Source organism: Bombus terrestris, chromosome 9, assembly GCF_910591885.1.
Source record: "Bombus terrestris chromosome 9, iyBomTerr1.2, whole genome shotgun sequence".
Taxonomy (NCBI): Eukaryota; Metazoa; Arthropoda; class Insecta; order Hymenoptera; family Apidae; genus Bombus; species Bombus terrestris.
This window is the reverse complement of record NC_063277.1, coordinates 12,944,723-12,966,596: the sequence shown is the minus strand read 5'-3', so window position 1 is coordinate 12,966,596 and position 21,874 is coordinate 12,944,723. Positions and strand designations below refer to the sequence as shown.

At 42.7% G+C, this 21,874-nt stretch overlaps 1 protein-coding gene across 1 annotated transcript in view; it reads left to right on the top strand.

The window, feature by feature from the left end:
* Positions 1-5,451: 5,451 nt before the first annotated feature.
* The window catches only part of LOC100650084, a 56,879-nt gene continuing 40,456 nt past the window's right edge, over positions 5,452-21,874 (top strand). The window contains exon 1 of the mRNA XM_003397613.4: positions 5,452-6,608. Coding sequence (XP_003397661.2) covers positions 6,483-6,608 — 126 coding nt within the window. The 5' untranslated portion in view covers positions 5,452-6,482. The remainder of the gene's footprint in view (positions 6,609-21,874) is intronic.

Below are 21,874 nucleotides of genomic sequence, written 5' to 3'. Positions count from 1 at the left end.
TTAAATTACGGATTCGCGTTCTAGGATACTTTAGAGTAGGAAATTTAATAAAAGTTGGGCACAAAATGCGAAGGATGTTTAGGAAGATTGATACGGGGCGTGATATTTTGCTGCTTGAATTTAATTTCAACGGACGAACTGTCCGATTCTTGGTCTTTTTCCGAATTCTGCAGAGACGGTTGACTAGTTACTGACTTGTACCACTTGCCAGTGTAGAGACGCTCCGCGTCTCTGCAGCTACCTACGGATGTTCTCTTGCTCTGTATTTCCAAGGAGAATAATTGTTATTCCGCCGCATGTACTACTCCCTCCATCGAATATTCTCTAACGAAATTCATGCCAAAACGTCCAGAATGTCGGTCTAATAACCACCTTTTTTCCCCGCCAGCTGCATTTCTATTTCGCTAATTACGGGAAAATTGTTTTCCTCTTTCGAATTTGCAATTTGAGGTACGCGAGCACCAGGGGCATTGTGAAACCTGTAGTTTTCTATACAAAGAACGAACTATGTCGATGTGCGTCGTGTTCACAGGCAGAGAATGTAAATATGCAAGTTGTGTAAACGCGATCGAAACAGAGTTGAACGTGAAAGGAACACTTTATCACAAAGCGACGTTAACGAAAGTAGGATTAAATAATTGCTGGGAAAATGTTATGCTTACAAAGCAAAATTATACATTGGTTTCTTTGTAAGGGAACTCGCCTTATACCGTTTTCGGTAATACATTTTAATTGAAGCGCAGATTATACATTTTAATTTTCACAATACAGAAACTTTCCGAAGTTTCGTTTTGACAGAGGGGCAGCGCAATTATTAAATTGTTAAATTCGTAGTGTAGGTGCCCGAAGCAAACGAAATATCGTTTAGTTTCTACCCAAATCTAACCCCGTTAAAACGTTTCGATCTCGTTTTCCTTTTTGTATTCTCGCATAGTGAATATTCATTGTACGCTGTTTCCTCAAGATCTCGTCTCTCTACCACCGTTCCTTTTTATTTCTATTATTTAGATTAGGCTCCGTACCTTAGATACTCTGTACTTAAACGTTGCTGTGTCGCGCTAGCTGTACTCTGTGTTGTGCACGATGTGTACACAGCATCGAATAAAGATGTCTACAAAATGGTGGTTATAAAATTTTGTTAGACAAAGGTGAAGGTACATAGATGTGAAACAAAAAAAAAAAAGAAACAAGAAGAAAAAAAAGAAGAAGAAGATAAAGTGGAAGAAGTTGAAGTTGGCAAGGAAAAAGACGGTGGTCTCGCGGTGTAACAGCTATCGTTATGCAAATTCATGTTATCGTTCCAAATAGGCAAGATTAAGATGGCCATTCGTTATGAGAATCGCAGGAGCGGGTCGCAGCTTTGCTTATCGAATAATTTTTTACGTTCCGAGGCTTGATAAACGGGATGTAGAGTATTCGAAGCATGTACACGGCAACGAATACAGAGAGAAGTAAGAAGATAAAGTCTGGATGTTACGAGTGGCGCATCAAGTGGAAATGAAACAAGATAAGATCGCGCGGAGAGCAAAAGAGAATATTAGAAATATCGCGAGCGATGTTGGAGTACAGCGGTAGCAACAAAATAGCGGCGAATTTTGATAAGAATCAACAGTTTTTTAACGTCGCAGCGAGCAGTGCCTCTTTTTCGCTGTATCCGACGTATAGTCGGACGATTGACGTGTCGAAACGTCACGGAAACGCGTCGTCTGTTAGAGGAAAAGGCATATTTCCGGCGCGTTGTAACGATTCGTCCAGCAGCCAGACAGAATTAATCAGTTTTCCCTAGCACGATTGCTAGTCACGTTTTATGAAATTCCAGTGAATCGAGTGTAACGGGCCTCGCTAATAAATAACCATCAAACTGTTCGTAATAAATTAAGGGAAATAAATTCATAGCAGGGAAGCAACGTTTTCGTCGCTAAATAATCCAGATCGTAATCGGTTGAGTCGCGGCCATGCATTTAAATTCCCAATTAGAATGTCGCGATCGACCACGCGTTTGGGATACGTTCAGATATTTTTCAACATGGATCGGCTTTGAGAGCGGAATCGCAGCGGTCTTACCGTCATGTAAATCTTTTAAAAATGCTCTTCACGTTGGCTGCGCTTTTTCCCCTCTAGTTTTGCCGCACTTTTTTTCTCCTTCTCTGTCTCTCCTCCTCTCTTTTCTTCCTTTTTGCATTTTTTTTCTTTTTTCTTTTTTTAGCTTTAAACTGCCACGTAATGGCGCTCAGTACAGTTGGTTATATCGTCGTCGCGTCGTAATTAATCCCCTCGCTAGAAGCGTGCGGAAGCGGAAATCTCGAACGGCTAAAATGTTGCGAATCGTAGCCGATCCTTTTCCTGCCTCGTATGGTTGATTATTCTGTTTTCGTCGTTTGCTGCGATCGCTGCTGATTTTTACGGACTACATTGGTACTCGTTTTGAACTATATCCACGCCATATATTAATTTCTTTAGAATTCGTTTTCGAGATGCTTGAAATCGTGTTTTGGAGGAGATTCTATAACGACAGGATGACAATTAACTATAAGTTAATCCTCGGGTTTAAACGTTGTAATTTTAGTAGCATTGTTTTTCCGCGATGTCGTTCTCGGAGTCTAATAATTTCTCGGAATCGAGTCGATAGAGAAAGTTCACCGTTATTGCGATACACTCGGACAACCGTGTCGCTTCTTTGGCTCGGTTCGATAACGCGCAAGAAACTTGGAAACACCGGCTGTGTACACTCTACAATTTGTGGCTGCACAAATTCCACCAAATTTATCGAATTTCGCTCCACCACGATAATCATGCGGCTTTGTTCGTTTAAAGGGAAAAAGTGCGCCCGCTGGAGAAATTAAATTTCAGCCTATCCATCGATTCCAAACTCGGCGCAAACAAACTATTCGTAAGTTTTCGCTGATTCCCGCTTAATCTTTTTAGAGGAGTTGTCGCTCTACTCACCGTTATCCCGCTGTAATTTGATTTGCACCTAAGGCTTATTTAATTTCCAACGGTAAATTAATTAGAGCGAGAATTGCGCGCATAAAGCTATAATCCAGACACAGAGCGTTTTTCTTATTAGAGCACTGGTCTTGTGATACAGATTTCGCAGAAAGAGGTATTATATTCGCGACAGTTTTATGATTAGAATGTGACACAACTAAATACACATTTACTTTATCCTTTAAACATTAGTATAATTACTTTCTATCATCGTTGCATGGTTAAGCTTCCATAGATAAATGCACGAACGTTCGCAGTCTATTTACAACTGTTGAACTTTCGCGGGGAGACGCGATCTCGAAGAAGCGCGCCAACGGGAGTCGTAAATTCCTGTTACGATTCTACTAATCGGCACCACGAATCGTTCGATCCCTTATTTCTTGTGGAATAATAAGGGTGGTTGATTGAATATAAATCTTTGCTATTAACAGGTTATTATACATTTGAATGATCCAACAACTTCAGTGTGATACAAGATTGAGTATTTGAAATGACAACTCCGACGACGGTTATGATACATCTTCTGTCGATTGACTGTCGATTGATTGAAGGTAACGATCCGCGACGTCGATTGGTTATGATCAACGTTAGGAATGAAGATAGGAGGAAGAAGCCTCCTACCAACGTGGCTCGTGGGCGACGTTGTTTATGGGAAAAATCAGCTTTTCTGTTAGACAACTATTCGTTTTTCCCATTTGGTAACTACCTTCTTCCTTCTTAATTTGTAAGAACGTGCAATAGACCCAAGAACTGTTTTAAGCACCAGCTACAAACCAAAAATACTTGCAGGATTAAAGGTTCCTGCAAGCTAATAGGATTCGGTTTATGGTAGGGCCTTAGGTTTATCGAGGGTCCATCTAACGATGCTTGGACATTGACGGTCAGACAATGAAGGACGCCGTAGGGACCATTTCACGCGACGTAACAACTGTTAAGTCACGTGGTATAAGCTAAGATGCGGTTGTCAGAAGGGAAAAGGTGCAAGCAATTTTCCAAAGTTCGGTAAAAGTTTTCTCCGAATTCTATCCAAAGTCGATTAATCATCTTGTCAACGCCTTTATCCCATCTGGATGTATCTGGCCGCGTGATTCGTTCCGCCGATAAAATGTCTGTGAAGTGCGTCAGCCGAGGTTTATCAGCCCGCAGGCCGAATCATCAGGCAGATTGAACGAACGAATTAACTTTTCATTGAGCGATGCGTTGCACGAGTTACGTTTTCTTCGTCTCCCTCTTTATTCAACTTGTCGAATTTCTGTCTCTCGTTCTCCATCGTCTCCTTCGCCTCTGCATTCTTCCAAGTCTCAATTATCCTCCACCCACGATTCAACGATGACACGAAGCTTCCACGCGGATGATTCATAAAAATGTTGACGACCAATTTTAAGCCATCGTTAGATTCAAAGGTTTCGGAATAGTTTAATCGGCGTGATGAGATTACGCAGTTCTGAAAAGTTTCGAGTTATCTTAATCACGATGGGACTCGGTCGATTAAGACCGATCGAAGAAGAATTAAAGGAAAATTGAAACACGAACGAGCCGAACGATTTTATGTAATTATATGTATATCGATCGAATTGGAAAAATTATACGAGCTACGTTTATGAGTTTCTAATGGAACATTAATTTGCGGCTTCGATAGGGCGTTGAATCAATGAGGCAGTAAAATTAGCGTTCGTTTAACGATTATCGAGAACGTCGAGGTACTCGTCGACCACCGCTATCATTTAGTTCTGCCAATTCGGTGTACGTTGCTGGACCTACATATATCCAACGAAATTGAAAACCGATTCGACGCGACGATCACTCGCCCATATTCCTTTCGTCGATGTCTTTCTCGTAATTCTCGATTCCGTGGCGGAACCACCACCGCTTTTGTTTCTTCTTCATCTTCTTCTTCCTTCGCGAAAACCTATGTTCCACGTCAGAGGAGACGATCCAACGAGGGCAATTTAAAACGTCTCTCGTCAAAAAATCGGACAGCAAGCGTTTGTCACGTTAAGGGACAACTGTAACTTTTATATTTTTCCGCATCATGACTCGTGTCGTTTCATCTTGAAAAATACGCGATATACCAAGCCTGGCGAACGTTCTACTTGTCTACACGCAAAGTATATCGTTTCAAGTAACCTTGGAGAGAATCGGAAACTTGCGGATCGCGAAAGTAGCGCTTTTATCGTAGCCGTACCACGCTTCCCTTGACTCTTACATAAAACAGGCTTAACGATCGATTCCATATTCTGGGATACGACGAGAACTGAAACGGATCCTTCGTTTCTCGCGCATACTTCGCCGAAAATTGATTCGCAGCTGAAAAGAAGACTGCCTTCTTCGTCTCCTCGATCCCGCCAATAATCCACGATTCCCATCGCGCGCGTACGGTCCATTCTTATTTCCCCGCTCCCCTCCCAGCACTGTTGGAGGCGTCGCGACGATCGGACGGACGGACGTAGCGAGGACCAGCAAGCAGACTGGGAACGTCAGAGTGCCCTACGACTGCGCCGCGTGCACATCCCTGCCTGCTCGATCGTCATTCACGCGACCGTAGATCATCGTTCACGCTCTGCGAGTGCATCGATCGCGTGATCCATCACGATTCTTATTAATTCGTGAAGAGGACAGTTTGCCAGTGATTCAAGTGTTCTCGTGCGTCACCATCGCTGTCCGTCTTCGTGGATCTCCGCATTTCTCGATCCACACTTGTTCGGGTCTAAAAGCAGAGAATCCAAGGTTACAATTTCACGAGTTTCGTCGTCTGTGCGTCAACGTTTCGTCCGACAGTTACCTACTTCGGCTACTGTACGAAAAATTCGCAAGTAACCGCGTAAAATGCGCGCGCCCTGACGAGTCACGATAAGCGACGTCGTTCATCGAGACACCGTATCGATTGTTCTCCTTCATCGAGCACCGTTTACGATGCTCCCGCGGCGAAAGGCTTGAGAGAGCCTGGCGAAAAAAGCGGATCGTCCAAGTACACGTAGCCTTTCGCAAACGCGATCCACCGAGAGTTAGAAAACACCGGACGATCGAGAGCGATGCGTTGAACCATCGATCACGACGAGCGGCGCGGGGATGAGCGAGGCGTTCAATTAAAGCGTTCCAGAAGTGAGCGACAGAGAGCGAAGGAACAGGGGGAGTCGCGTGACTCGCTTGGAAAATATTAGTCGCGGAGACGTGGTTTATGATGTCGTCTCTCGTTCTCGTCGTTATACCGACCGAATATCGGTCGCGTTGAAGTTTGGAAAAATATTCCTCCTACCAACTGCACCAGTGATTACGTACAGAGCGTTCCATCGGCCGAGCGTTTTTTGTCTCGAAAGATCACATCTCATAGCGTGAGCGAGCAACGTGAAATATATTTTCGTTGAACGGCTGACGATCGCGATCGACAACGTCCATGCTAGCGAGCATTTCGACCGGTTGATTTGGCGCGCGCGTGACACGAAAGAGGAACATTGGACTTTGGAAGTATTCCAGCTGCAGATCCAGCGTGGACAATGAAGTGGTGCTTAGTGGTGCTGATTCTGGTCGGTGTCACACGGGCCGACAATTCCGTCGAGACGGGCTATTCGATCTTCACGTGTCCGGACCTGAATTCTCAAGAGGAGATCGATTTGAACGCGGTAAGTCTTCTCTATTGTCCTTCCCCCCCCCCATTTTTCTTTCTTTTTTCGTTCGTTCTCTGCGATCATCCGCCGATTACGTAACCGTGGATTTTTGCGGTTTGCCTGTTGGATTGACGCGTCCAATCGTGAAAATAATTGGGTACCATCCTCAGCCTTGACATCAGATTTTCGCTGTAGACTAAAGCCAAGGATTTCCGCGTTCCAACGTGGCGAATTTTTCTTCCTTTTATTTCCTTCGCTAGGATGTTGGAGTGTTACCGAATGACGTTCTGTTATTGAAAAAGCGATGAAAAATTTACCAGTCGGACGATCTCGCCTTTCTTTTATTTCCTTTCGGCGAGCAAGAGCCGTTCTTCCGAGGATGTTTTAATCGCGTCATTAAATTCGTGCCACGTAAACTGGAACGAGCAGGATTTTTCTGTGATTGCTTTAAAACAATTACCCATGCGATGATTCTACGTAACGGCCGTTTCTTTTACAAAGAGGCGAAAAAACCATGTTTGCCGCATCGTCTTGAGCATTCCAGGGCGCACTCGACCGACGCGACGCGAATCGCACGTAGAAATTCTGTACAGGCAAGAATTCACATACTCGTAAAATAATGCGCAAGCTGCTCGTACCGGAGATTCTCGGGAACGTTTAATCGAAGCGCCATTAAAAGCTCGGAATGAAATATCGACGCGCGATGGTGTCTTTCATTCGTCTTTTCCTGGCAAACCTCAACGTGTATCGAATGATTTTTATCGTTACGAACGTGGAAAGGAAAAAAGAAAGAGACACGGACATCGATCTGTCCCAATGAAAATTCAGAGATCCACGGATGATTTGTACCGCTGTCTTTTTTTCTGCCAACGGTGGAATATATCGTGGAAAGATACGGATCTCGGTCGGACCTCGCCTCTTTCAGATTAATGCGATTCCAATAACTGCGCTGGTTTGTTGCCGAGTTTGAGAGCCGTGACAACCTACCGTTACATCGCGTGTCTCCCCCGCCGCTTTTATTTTCCATTAAAAAAAGAAAAATATCGTAGCAGGGAAAATGCGAGTCCGGCGGACGCGCATTAAAAAAAAATACGAGGAAGAAGAGGAAAAAGGTAGAAAGGCAGGCAGCATTCGATGCGACCTCGCTGATAAATGTAATATCGATAACACCGTGGACGTGTCGCGGCGTTTTCGAAAGCGCGTCGGTTGTTTTCTCCCGGTTTCCGCCATCCTCCATTTACCTTTTTATTTTATTCTCCGTTCCGTTCGTCGGAATTAATAAAAAAATCATTTCACGCCAGACGAGATATAGTCTTTTTTTTTCCCCTCTCCGCCCACACTGTAGATATTTTTTCCTTCCTCTTTTTCTGCCTTTTGGCCAATAGCACCAGCCATCCTGTTTAACTTTGATAGATAAAAATTCGTTACGTTGTATCGCGAGTTCATCGGAGGGTAAACTGTTTTCAATAGGGATGCACGGGGGCGGCGCTTTAGAGAATCGGGTCAGATTTGAGCTTTTTTAATGGACGTCCGGCGTCGGTTCGCGCGCATACGCTCGCCTGCCAGAATTCTAGCATCTTGCGTGGGATAATCGATAGTCTAGTTTGATGTTTGTGCTCGGTTTTCTCTTCCTTTTTTTATAACATGCATACTCGTCGTAGCGTGCTTGTATTTTCGTTTCATCCGCGCGTATTTTTTCTGCCGATGTTGCGGGAAATGGCACACGGCGGCTACCCGAATTAGGAAACGTTAAAATCGAATGTTTGTAAATCGCTATGGAGGAGCGTACGGAGAGCGAGTAAGCGCGCAGAGACGAGTCGCGTCCGTAGTGGCACGGAGTTGAGCCGTAGCTTAAAGTATCGTTAATTCAAAACAATTACGAGTTCCTGGCACGCGGCCTCTACGAAGTTGTCGAGTCGTTCGGGGCTTGTGGTTATGTAGCGAGCGCATTAAGTGGCGGCTATAATTTAAATGGCCACGTCCAAGAGCTCGTAATTCGTATCTGGCTGCGTTATCGACGCGATTTGCGCTCTCTCTTTTTGTCTCGTCTTCCTCCTTTTTCCGCCAAGTCGATGAATAAGCGGTGAGGATAGAACGCGGCGGAAACGCGGCAGATTGCGCGGAAAAATATTTATCGAAAACCTTCCTCTTTTCTCCTGTTCGTATATATTGGAATATCTCGGATTCGCAGACGATCGAAGACACCGCACGAGATTATTGGGTTCGAAGATTCGTATGGAATTCTTGGAAAATGCAAATTGATGGCTTGAAAATGTAGCTGACTCGATAGTCGTGATATTAGACGGGGCGCGAACGGATCACGAGGTTAGAATTTTTTCCTCGGCTCCACCGATTGTTCGCGTTTTTGCATCGGCGTTCTATCGATCCCTTGAAAAATTTATGCATTGAATATAAAATGACGAATTACGAGCGATCGGACGTCCCGAAATATAGAACGCGACAACGCCACACCGATATATCGCGACAATACCGCGTTTGCGACACGACATCACCGCCACGCGACGTTTCCGCACGATTCATCTTCCTGAACGATTTTGTACCACGCGTTGTCTAACCTCGTCGAGAAATTGAAAGAAGAATTTGAGAAAAAAATCTCCCGTCTACAGTGGATAATCCGACGCCCTAAGGAAAGAGCAGAGTTCGTCTTTGAAACAGTCGTCGTGAAACGCGAGGTAACGAACCATTCGACTTAACAAGAGTAGCAGCGAGATACATCAACGATTAGCAAAGTCTCGCCCAAAGAGCTTGTCTTTTTCTCAAAGAAATCCACGTAGCCGGGCATAAAGAAACGAAATAGGACAGTTACTTAAATCGTAGACGAGCCATCGTGATGCGAGATTGGCTGGGACCCTCCGGTGATACAGTGACGCGTTTGCGAATGCAGTAGATCCAGCGCATTTACAGTTCCAAGTAGGTTAGCGCTCGAGCGTGTACTTCTTTCCTTTTTTCCACTCTTCCCTCGTCGTTTCTCTTCTCTTCTGGACAGGATAAGCTAACGATAGTCCCCGGAAAGAAGCGTAGACGCTGTGATTGTTGAGGGAACGCTCGGTCGTCTCTTACCGAGAATTTGTTTTTAAAACTGGCGAGAACGTACGAGCCGATTATAGCGTTGCATCAGGACGATTAACGATTTATCAGGCCAAGTCCAAATAAATTCCTGCCGTTGAATGGAAATGCATTGGCCCGATTCAAGTTGCGGTTGCAAAATTGCTTCGAAGTAAGTCCTACTGGATCTTTGTTGCGCGAAACTTTATCGGAAGCGTACGCTTCCGATATGCTTTGCCGCATGGAGGATGGTTTGCATTTCTTATCGTTACCGCGAGAGAAAGCGAAGAAGAGGAAGTTTATCGCGAATTGACGCAGCTGTGCAATTTGGCACGCTGCCTTAGGGATTATTGCGAAACAAATTCACAGAGAACAGTGGAAACTATTATTCGGACGCGTGACATTAATCCGCGTGGGATGCGTACGCTGCGATCCGACACTTTTTCCTCTGCGCCGTTTGCTTGTTTTATCAATGCGCTTGGTGTCGGATTGGCAAAGTTTACAAAAGGTTGGCAAACATATTTTTACGTTAGCATCGTAAATCTGGCAGCCGAATTGAGATTTGCGTCGGATGGAATTGTAAAACCGTAGCGATTGTTCATAGCCGCGAATACATATTACGCGTCACGAGTTCAATATAGAATTTACTAGTTTGGAACTTCCGTAAATGTTGGCAATTTCGCGTTGGCATTGTCAGACACGGTAAACTTTCCAATCCGCTGGCCTTATACCAACATCGATCACACAGCACCGCAATTGGGGTCCATATTGTGTATGTAAAGCGTCCAGCCGTCACTTAACCAATGTTATGTGTACATTGCGTGTGTTACATTGGCTTCAATCATAACGATGAACTTGGGAGCGTAATAGAAGTATACCACTGAGAACCTCCCGGCCCTCACGAAACAACAATTTGGACAATCTCCTCTCAGGTTCGAGGTTTCGCTCTGTCCCGTGATTGACGACTGTACGACCACGTTACGAATCGTTACGTTTGCAATCCCTGTAAAACGTCTGTATGCAAATGTGAATAGCTGTAAGCGTATAGCAGAGGGAAATTTCAAACGGATAATTTGCCAATGCGTTGATTCATTTTAACACGAGCGCGTCACGTTTCCGTAGAATTTCCCGGGTAAGAGCGAAACGTTTACCCTTCGAGGAAGACATTTGGTTTACCGAGTTACATAATCAGGGGAAATAATATTTCGCCAAGGAGCCTGCTTCGTTACCAAATCGCTAATGAATTAAAGCCAGAGGTAGTAGGGTCGTTAAATTACTCGCTGAACCTTCTACAGGCTGGGATTGTTCTCCGACCGATAAACTTTCTTCCTTTGGCCGGTGGAAATCGCGAACGGACCAAACTAAACGACGGACCGAATCGGTCGATTCGAGAGCTCGAATCACGCGGCCAATGCCTCGTTAAAGTACCACCGCACGCGTCAAAGCTTTTTCCTCGACTATTCGCCGGTTTGACGTTCTCTTTTGTTTAGAGTTTTGCGAGCTACAGCGCGTCGATTAGCATAAATTCCATTTAAGGCTCATGTACTGAATATATTGCGCGAGAAGCCACCGCGAACCGAGTTATGGGCAAGCTGTTGCGGAATTGGTTTCAAAGCTGGCTGCGTTCTGACGCGCACATCTAGAAAGCAATCAGCCTGTCGTGGCAGATTCACCGACAGCTTTTCTTAATCGTCCTCTCTTCCCTTTTTGCGTTTTTATGTTTCGTTGCTTGAAAATTGTTAACACGCTGTTTCGTTATACCGTTAACGTTATTCGCGGAAAATAGCTTTTAATTAACGAAACTTGACAGCTTTTAGCGTTGAATGAAACTTGTCCTATTTTTTGTCGAAAGAGTATGAACATTAGGTGGGTTTTGTAGGGAAATGGGGCAAAGAGTGGCGTAAAAAGTTCCGTAGAAAATACATGTATAAAATATATGAAATGCAAATTACAACGTGCAAACTTACGATATTTAGCAATTCTAGCAAGCAAATTTTATTTTACCGCCGTATAGAACACACGATTAAATAGGTTGTAGTAAAAGCACGAAGAAAAGTGTAGGAGTATAATAGACGTTTGTAGATGTTATTGAACACAACGTTGTTAAAATACCACAAAAGTTTCTTCCGTTTTATTGCAAGAAAATGGATCATACGTAATTCAATAGAATAATATAAAATAAAAAATGTTGTGCATCTATTATCTTGTTACAAAACGAAAGAAACTTTTGGGGCAACCTAATAGTTAACTTGCAAGTACATCATCGGATCATGTCGAAGTAGTTAAGTTTTGGATCAGAAATATCTGGTACAAGGTGCTCTAAATATCGGACGTAGATATCGTGGTTAGCATGTTCGCTTTCATCCTGATGGATCGTGTTCGAAACTAGGGTATCAGGAGAATATTTTTTCATGCAGTTTTCTTCGGTTATTCCCGAAATTCGTTCAAGATGTTCGAAATATTATTGTCCGGATGTCCGAAGTAATTAGTTATCGTATAATTAAATAAAATTAATGCTACTCAATTTCGTCCAATACTTTAAACTTTGTATCAACCAAAACGATCTAATAACTTTAGAATTTTCTTTCGTCACTTGTATATAAATTAATCGAAGCTAATTCGTATCAGATAGAGAGAGAGAGAGAGAAAGAGCAGTCGTCTAGAAACAAAAAGTTGTAAAAGTCCTCTATAAAGCAGTAAGTCGATTTTGCAATAAAGTCCCATCAAAGGAACGTGGAATATCTGGCGAGAGAAAAAAGATAGGTTGGGTGTAAAAGAGAAAATAGTTTAAAAATAAGAAAAAAGTACATCCTTTTTCCTCTTTTTAAGTATGTGAACGCTACAACCGCGAACAAGATCATCCAAGAGAATTAATTAAATGTGACTAAAAACCACGAAAACGATGTAAATCTTACGTGAAATATCTATCTGGATAATGCAGGTGTAACTGTATCGGGAAAGCTACCTAAAAGATGACTTTACGTGCGACTAAAAAATTGAGCGCGACGGAGAATGAAAGAAGAAAAAGCGCAAGACCTATAGCGCACTTGGACAAAGATTACAGAGTGTACAAGCGCCTGGCGGAAGTGTGTGTAAAAGTTGCAAATTGACGCGCGTAGAATTGATTGCGAAAGTTCTTGCAAGAGCCCGCTGGTAAAAGCCCTTTGGCGGAACAGAAATTTCAGCGGGAAATTCTTCGGCCATGTAAAGCCTCGAGGAAAGTCCGCGTAGCCCCCGTATTATGGGCAAGCTGTTGCAGTCTGCCTGTAACGTCACGGTGTGCTTCCTCCCTTGCACATGCGAACGTGTCGTCGTCACTGTGGCCGCTTTTCACTGACGGGGAAAGAGTACAATGTTTCCGCGCCACTGCATGAAAACGCGAGCTTTCTTTGCGAGCACGATCGATCGGGATTACTGGGAGATTTATCGGAGTCTCTGGACGACATTGGTCGTCTTTCGATGTGTGTTCGAGGCAGTTGAATAAAAAGTCTTATCTCGATGAATTTTCCATTGTAAAAAGGAAAGAGAAGAGTAAGAGAAAAAAAAATGGTAAGAGCGGTATCACGCGGCAGAAGTATCTTTTTCAATCAAACGTTTTAAACCCGACAAGAAACTCCTTCGATCGATACCACCGACCCAAGAGGAAAGAACTTTGTCGCGTTTTTACTATCAGGCTTCTTACGCGGTTTATTCGAAGGAAGAACGTACAGAGGCGTTTTTCCTTCGACTTACACTTCACGGTTCAACGTAGTAAGTATATGTCTCTTTTACGCGCTCAGATTCTACAGTTTTGACGCATCAAATTTTAAGAACGGTTGTATCCACCTCTCGTCGACTAACTTTTATTTTGGGTAGGTTTTTTATCGCGACTAATGACTGCTATCAACGTCAAACAAGGCAAAATATCTGATAATTACTGCGGATCTATTTTATATTCCATTTTGAAGCACGAGAAATCCATCGAGGATGGTGCTTTTCCTCGAGGTATATGGTTGCCAGAGATTGTGCGAGATTTACGGTGTTAGAAGCAGCTTCATCGACGAGAGGCTTTCGTTTTAAAGGGTTTCTATTATTCCGCACACGAACGGCTGATCGAACTCGAACGACGCACACTTCGCTGTTTAGGCAGCTATATAAATTACGTAAACGTATATCAGCATTGTTTCGTTTCATTTTATCTTATTCTATTGCATTTCATCCTGTCGTTAATTTCAATACTCCGTCATCGTATATTTATATCCGTCTCCGAATAGGTTTCTCGTTAAAAACAGCAATTGTGCGTAGATGCGCATAGAAACGTTGCTTCGGTAATTGACATCGATTCATCGCATCGCCCACTATTCATAGAAATTCTGGGTGTGTTCAAGTCATTGATCTCTACACGAGTATTTATGTAACGCGTATGGAACGAACCGAGCGCGACTCGATTCAATTTTCAAAGAATTCGACCGTGCGAGAAGATCTTTCGCCACGCGGCACAGTTTCGAAAGTTTTCAAGGGGAATTCTACTATCACCTTAAAGTTTATAGTAGAAAGATCGGAACGTGAAGCGGCAGCCCGACAGGATGACTCCGAGATCGATGCAATGCACTAGGATATCCCTTTTCGATAGCCGAATTTCACGCGGAAAAATTTCATCTCTGTGTGTTTTCCACGCCGTTAGAGTCGACGAGACGAGTTCTATTCAGCCGCGAGGAAAACGAAGTCAAGTCGATGGCGGGGTTTCGCGTCAGCTCGAAGCCCCGGATGGACCGTGGTGAAACTTTTCTCGTATTTCACAGATAGCTGCTAACTTACTACGCTGGAGTACAGCAAGAAACGTTAATTTTTTCTCTCGTGCTCAAGCTGTCTTTCTCGCGGTACCAAGGCGAGGCTCGTTTTTCTTCCAATCGATCACCATCGTATCTGCACGTTACCGCTTTCCTCGATCATCTCGAAGGAAGCTAATTATCGAGAAACCGACTTTAGAAGAATTAGAGCACTCTCCCCTTTTTCCCTGTCCTCTGTTCTCGTAAGTAAGTGGTGATTTTAATCAAAATGTAGGATATTCGCAAGAGTGGCCGGGTGAATCGTAAAAACGCGGCTGAAGGAGGAAATTTAAATATGGAAATTTTATATTGTCCTACGGTTATGGCTCGCCTCCTTTCATTTCTTTCCATTTTCACGCAATAAGTTCCTCGGGGCGGATAGACCTCCACGGACTATAAGTTTAAATACAAACGTTACGTAGCACGTACGAGATAAGGGTTCAGCTTTATTTCTTCCTTCTCCATGCGAATTTCACTCTAACTCAATAATAAATGCAAACGCTCGGAAATTTTAAAAGCCATCTCCCGAGTGCTTTTCGCTTCAGGTCTGCGTAGATGTAATAAACTGATAACAAAGAGTAAATTAGAGAATTAACGAAATGTATTTCCTGTATTTCTCTACGTTTCAGTTTATACCCGTATTTCTCTTAGTGTGTCTCGAAGAGGATGTATTATAGTTGCAGCGATGGTTCGGCGAATCGCAGTACTTTGACAAACATATTTTTCTTTTTCTTTTTTGTTCTTTTGTTTGTTTGTTTGTTTTTTTTATTTAAAGCACATGTGCGTTGCAAGAGTCGTAAACGAACGACTCTCTTTATCAGATCGAATACCTTTTTTTCATCGGGTTTACGGGACGGGCAAATTGCGAAACAGAGTGACAGACAGTGAACGAATACGAAGCAGTGGAAATAAAATTCCGAAGTTTCGTAGAGAACTTTTGGATCTCTTTCTTCGCCGAGCGGGAAACGGAGGCGTTTATTCCGAAATCTCATTTCCCGAAAAGTTCGTTCACGTGATGGTCCGCATGGCGTTTCGTTTAAAAAAAAATCCCCGGGATAACTTGGAAACTTGTTAAATCGAAAGAGGATTCACGGTTAATCTGTTCTACTGTCCGTTTTATTCGGCCAACAATTTTTCGACAAATGGAGTTCCATCGGGAAAATATACTTTGAATCATGACCGAGTGAAAGAAGGAGAAGGAAGTTTAGGCGATAAGATCCGCGTTCCAGGGTGCACGGAAACCAGAAACGAGTACGAACAAAACGAGATCGGATATCTTCGACTTCCCTGACGAATAACTTTCCGATTGGATTCTTCGAATAATTCCCTCACCGACTTATCTACCGTACGACTTTCGCGCGTGGAAAATGTGGCTCGAACAAATAGCCACGAATCCGCGAACGACACGTTGTTTGCAGTTTGCTTAACCCTGTGAGCCGAGCGAAACGAGTAAACTTTTATCTTGTTGCTGGTATTTGGTGAAGGGAAGTTTACGCTTCTGTTACAACGATATTTCGTCCTAACTCGTTCATCGTCAACCTTTCGAACGTGGCTAGTATAAAACGTTCGTCGTCGATGAAGTCAACCGAAGGCCAAGCAACTTTCCCGTGATAATCTCGGTTGTTTGGTCGGACAGAAACACGGAAGAATCACCGAGTGGGACGTACAAGGGAAAGAAGGCGGCGCGTAATGCCTGGTAATTCGAAACTTGCAAGCTACTTTGCTTGGGACAGAAATGCATGCAAATTCTTGGCCTGAAAAACTTTGTGCAGGCAAAGTGCCGTTGCAGAAGTTCGCGCTGCACTTCCATTTACCGCGAAACCAACGTTCCGTGGATTCTATCGCGCAACCAACGAAGATTTCGGCCGCGGAGGACAAAGCCGTAAAGCAGCACGGTACGCTTGTGTTTCGAAGGTTTCGCGATACTGTATGATCGCGAATACGCGCGTCAGTGAACGCGGAAGTTGGCGTGACTCGTCCGCGTTTCGGTGTCATGTACCGGAGGAAAAGCAAAAAAGAAAAAAGACAAAAATGGAAGCAAAAGCGATAAAAGCCGCGGTTTTCGTTTCACCAAGCTCTTTCGCAGAATCGAGATTAAAAGGCGGACATACGTGACGAAGAATCAAAGCGTTTGCGTGGGATTATTATTTAGAGATATTTTGGTAAAATGCCGCTGTTGTAAATATCTCCTTATCACACAACCATCGAAAGCTTATTAGAATTTGCGCACGATTGTCGAAACTTAGACGTTAACCAACCCTTTCCCTAATTTATACCGAATAAATTACATTCAAAGGCTCGTCAAGATACTAAAAGAGTACACGTCAAGAGTGGAAAAAAATACAAATGCCGTGCTAAACGCAACGATAAACGCCGCGAGTGCTAAATCGCGAGCTCTGTAATTGAAAAATATAAAATCTCCGGAAGCGGTCTGTTTTTACCGTCCTATTTTCCCTTTGAGTCCATCGAAGCTGAATTTTATCTTTTTCGTTTTTATTTGTATCGCATGAACACAATCGACCCTTGCAAACGTGCAGATTGTACGAAATGGAGGAACACCGAGGAGAGAAAAGATTTTCCTGACGCGAGTAACTCTATAGGAGTAGAAAGTTACCGTTGAAAGCCTCTCGTTGAGCTATGAAACATTTTCCAGACGAGCCAGGGAAACAGCCAGCTTTTAGCTTCGGGTTTCCCGTGGTTTCGAAGCTCAACTTTTCACCGGAGAGTGTCGACCGCGTGCAAACGCTGGCCATGGCTTTTCAGTCTACCTATTGCCCACTGATACCTAAATATTGTTCTATATGCGGATGCGTTATCCCACAGGGGAAAGTTTGTTTGTCGGTGACCCAGACGCGTCAACTGGAAGTCCTATGACCGTTACGTTTCATTTGCCCTTTGTTCGAATTACTCGAAACTTTGACTGCATGCGCTTTCGCCTATTGTTGCACACCGTAATTGAAAATTAACTCCTTGCGTTCGGGAAATGTGTTAGCGTCCTTCTCCGTCGATTCTGTCGAAGCGATTACTTCAAGAAAAACTCTACACCTTTTCTGTTGTGTATCCGTGACCTGGAGACCTGTTTGTTACGAAGAGAGTAGAATTTAGCGAAACAAAACAATTCGGAATAAGGACAGGTCCATATTATTATGCCCTTGAATATAAATCTTGTTTTGGATTACAAGGTCTAGAAATAAAAGAGCTATAAATAGATTTCTATTGCTGTTTCTTGTAGCCTTCAGCTAGGGCAACAGGGCTAACCTTTTGATGATGTCCTTTGCTATAAATACATGTATGTGCACCTATCATAGCTTCTTCTATTGTATTGTAACACTGTAAGAGTGAGGATATGGATCAGTATACACTAATACTCATATTATGTTGTCCGAAAGGTGTCTTTCTTTTACGGACATATCTTTTATAACAACGCGTCTTTGTACAAACAGGAAACCTAATTTGTCAAACGTTGTAATCTTTATTTCGATAGAACAAAATGGATCATACGTAATTCGACAAAATAATGTAAAACGAAAAATGCGCATCCATTATTTCCTTATAAAACGAAAGAAACTTTTCGGACGACCTAATACTTATATCTATATTTATTTCAATATAGTTTTCTATTACAAATTCATCAGTCAACGTCAAGAAATTCGATCAGTATTATATTTATATGTTAAAAATTTACGATTATTTATTTACTACGATCGAAGGATATTAGCTTTCGTCATCTGTACATCGTTATTTTCTTACGTGTATTATGTATTGCTTATTAATTCGCGTGTTGTAACTTTACGATATAGAACATGATTACACGATTCGTGTATTTCGACTCGACGGAATACTCTCGTCTCCGAGTTAGGTATTCGTCAACTCGATCGAGTTTCCTTATTTTGTAACGAAACGAACCTACCGCGAAGCAACAAGGTATATTTGCAAAATCCTTCTACGTTATCGTCGACTGTTGGTCTTCTGATGTTATTACAGCGTACGATGGTCTGACAATATTGTACGCCCTGGTAACGTCAAACGAAAAATACGCAATCGCTGCTGTCACGGCAGTTTCCTCGATTCGATGAAACGTTACATATGGAAATGGATTTTTCTCCTGGTGAATATGTATAAGTGGATAGGTTTGTTGTAACGCGAGATTTTCACGGAGGATTACGTATGCAAACGAGCCACATTTCCCGGTGGCGTTGCCTCGCTAGTGATAATCGAGCGCAATTAAAATGCAATATTATGAAAGATCCATTGCATAATGCTGGCAAGTTTGAAACAAAAATCACACACATATTTTTGCTTAACTTTGATTAAAGAGCGATGATTCTCTACTCGGTTTGCAACGAAAAATAATTTTCCCTACTCGTCACGATTATATCAAATATTTGCGCAGCTTTCGGTCTCCACGGGATTCGTGGCAAATGATAATTCATTTATATTCTGACTTCCGACGTTGTGGTCGTGACGTGAATGTTAATATTGTACTACGCGAAAGTCTTAGACTGTGCCATTGGTCGATAGTTAAACAGATTTTTGTAGCAAACGTTTCTACACATATGAAAACTACAGGGAAAGAAGGCGATAATTTACGTTTTCTATTTTTTAATAGGCAAAGAAATTTTAACTTCGGTTAACTTGGCCGATTATAGATCTTATGTTACAAAAATTGTCCTCTTTGTTTTGAAGCTAAACAAATATCTTTTAGTATCTTTCCTCTTCGTAATCTAAAAAATATTGCTTGTTATGATATTAAAAAAAGTTTCCGCGTGTTTCGTTCGAGCTGCCTCGTCCTGGCAAACTTTCTCTTTATCAATAACCGTTTCGCGATCAATCAGCTCGCTCGAGGGTCGTCGTGTTTCTGCTGCGCTATATCAAGAAAGTAGCTAAAGGTAATTGAACGTTGGTGCAAAAGTAGCAAGTAAATTTTATACTTTAACGGAGTTTCCTAATGCATAGGACACGATACTTGGATTTCGAATCGACGCCAGTCAAATCGATATGATCGTCAGAAATGCATAAACCAGAGACAAGACTACATTCTCCGATGTATCCTATGGGACCGGCTTTGACTTGCAATAAGCTTTGAGCCATCCTCTTGGCACCCCAGGATGTGAAACAGATTTCAACTTGGTAGGATTCCCTTAATTGATGGTGATTGCTTCCCCCCATAGAGATGGGCGAATCTCGTCGAACCATAACTCGGCGTGCTCCTTCCCTGGTGAACATATCCGGGCTTTTGAGCTTCGAATTCGCAAAATATCATACGATCTCTCCAAAGAACTGTAATAAACTTCGTCAGCCAAAATCAGGGTGGCAGAAAGATAGAAACGGGAAACAGAATAATAATGGTCGGAGAATAATGGTTCGGGAGAAATTAAAAAGCTGACTTAAAAGGTCTGGTCGCTGGAAGCGAACGATGGAGAATGCGAGGAACGCGGGTATCGAACGCGGGTAATGCGAACATATTGTGGGAGCGGAAAACGGCAAAAGTGGGTCAGTGTGCACGACAGATGGAAATGCATTTTCAGTCTGATGTCACTTTTTCCAGACCTTCTCGTCGTTGTCATGATTCGACGTTTAACGATCGCCAGACGGAAACCGGCGTCGTCTTATAGAACACCGGCTTGCTGGTTTACTTCCTGGACGATTTAACGCGAGACATGTAATATCTTTCACAGAAGGTTGTTCCTTTAATTAACAGAGAACGGTACGCCGTTCTTTCCAGCAGAGCAAAGTATAAGCAGAGAGATTGAAATAATTAAATCGCGTAGAAAAAGTGTCTTTGATTGTCTTTTAATCGGAACGTTCGATTAATTGGGAGAAGAGAGGCTCGTATAAGAATCGAGGAATCCGTAGAATCCAACGGGAAATTATAATTAAGAAAAAAAGCAGTTAAGTAGAAAAGATAACGCGCTATTAATTGCAGCCTGCCGGGAAGGGGAGAAGGGGCCGAGGGCGGGTGGTTTCTTTTTATGAAACGTGGTCCGAATGCATAATTACAGAACGATTAATCAGTTTGAATAATTAACCCTGCGGAGCAGAGACTCCTGCGAGGCTTGTTCTGGCGCGCACGTGAAATTAATTGTTAGATATTCCGATTTCGCGGGGAGTAATTGGATAATAAGTAAGAGATGCTTACGTAACCATTTGAACTATCTTGAAGCGCAGCTCCGCTTTTATAAAGAGATTTTTCGAGTGGATGCTTCCAATTCAACAGTTTTATATTAGATCCATCACAATCGTTCTATTCGTATTTTATTAAATTTAACCAAGAAGAAAATCCTCTTTTTACAATCCTTTCCCGCCGTGTCTCCTTCCTTCTTCTCCTTTTTTTCCTTTTCTTCGTTTCAAATATATAAATTCTAGATATAACTTTCACGTATTTTCTCGTTAACGTAAGATCGCATTATTAACGCAGGATTCTTATTTTCCCTTTGGTAACACGAACCATCGATATTCATTGCTAGATAATTAAATCCTTGTCGATAATTAGAATTACGAATATTCCTTCGACTTATCACACGATCATACAGTCACATTTCCGGTAATATACGTAATTCTACAAGTACTCCCATCTGCGTTGAATAGTTTTCATAACAGCGGCAATTAGTTCGATTTCGCCTATTCACAAAGGAAGCTTGTTCTAACGTATCACGCGCAAGCATTTTCGTCGCTTCGAGTCCGCGAATTATCGTTATCGAGGGAGGAATGGTGCATTAAGAGGAGCTCGATAATTAACCGTACACAAGTTATTTAAATTATTCGGTCATAGTTATGGCGGTTACGAAACTGTTTGCACAACGATACGGTTGTTTGTATTCGTCGGGCCGAGAAGTCGAAGCGGAGATTCGTATTAAGAGATTAAGAGTCAGCTCAAGATGATCAAAAGATCCGCGGTTCGACCGTCACGGCGATCCAATTTAATTATCTAATTAGACACCGGCCTGAATTACGAATTAAGTGGTTTAAGAGGCTGGAAGCAGGGGGAGCGTTAATCCATGGTTAATCCTAGACGATTACATCGGACGTTGTGAAGCGTATCCGTTCACCTTCATGGTAAAGAAAGAATACGTTTAATCTCTTGCAGGGTATTATTTATTCAAAGACCGGATTAAGAAGTTTCTTTCGGCCAGCTTTATCCCGTCGAGTCGAAATACGAATACAATAAATTATGGCACCGCTCTTGTAGAGTATGTATATTAAGCAAGTAATGGTATAGAGGCAAGCCGTACAGGGTAATTTTATTAAAGCGCTCAAAGGCCCGATTTTGCGATAAACTACGTCGGTATAGTGTTTACCCGACCAATATTTGGCAGCGGCACCGTATTAGAAAGATATATGGGTCCCGCAGGACGTTAAAACTGAAAGTAGCTACATGCCGGTTATTACGTAACACCATAAACATAG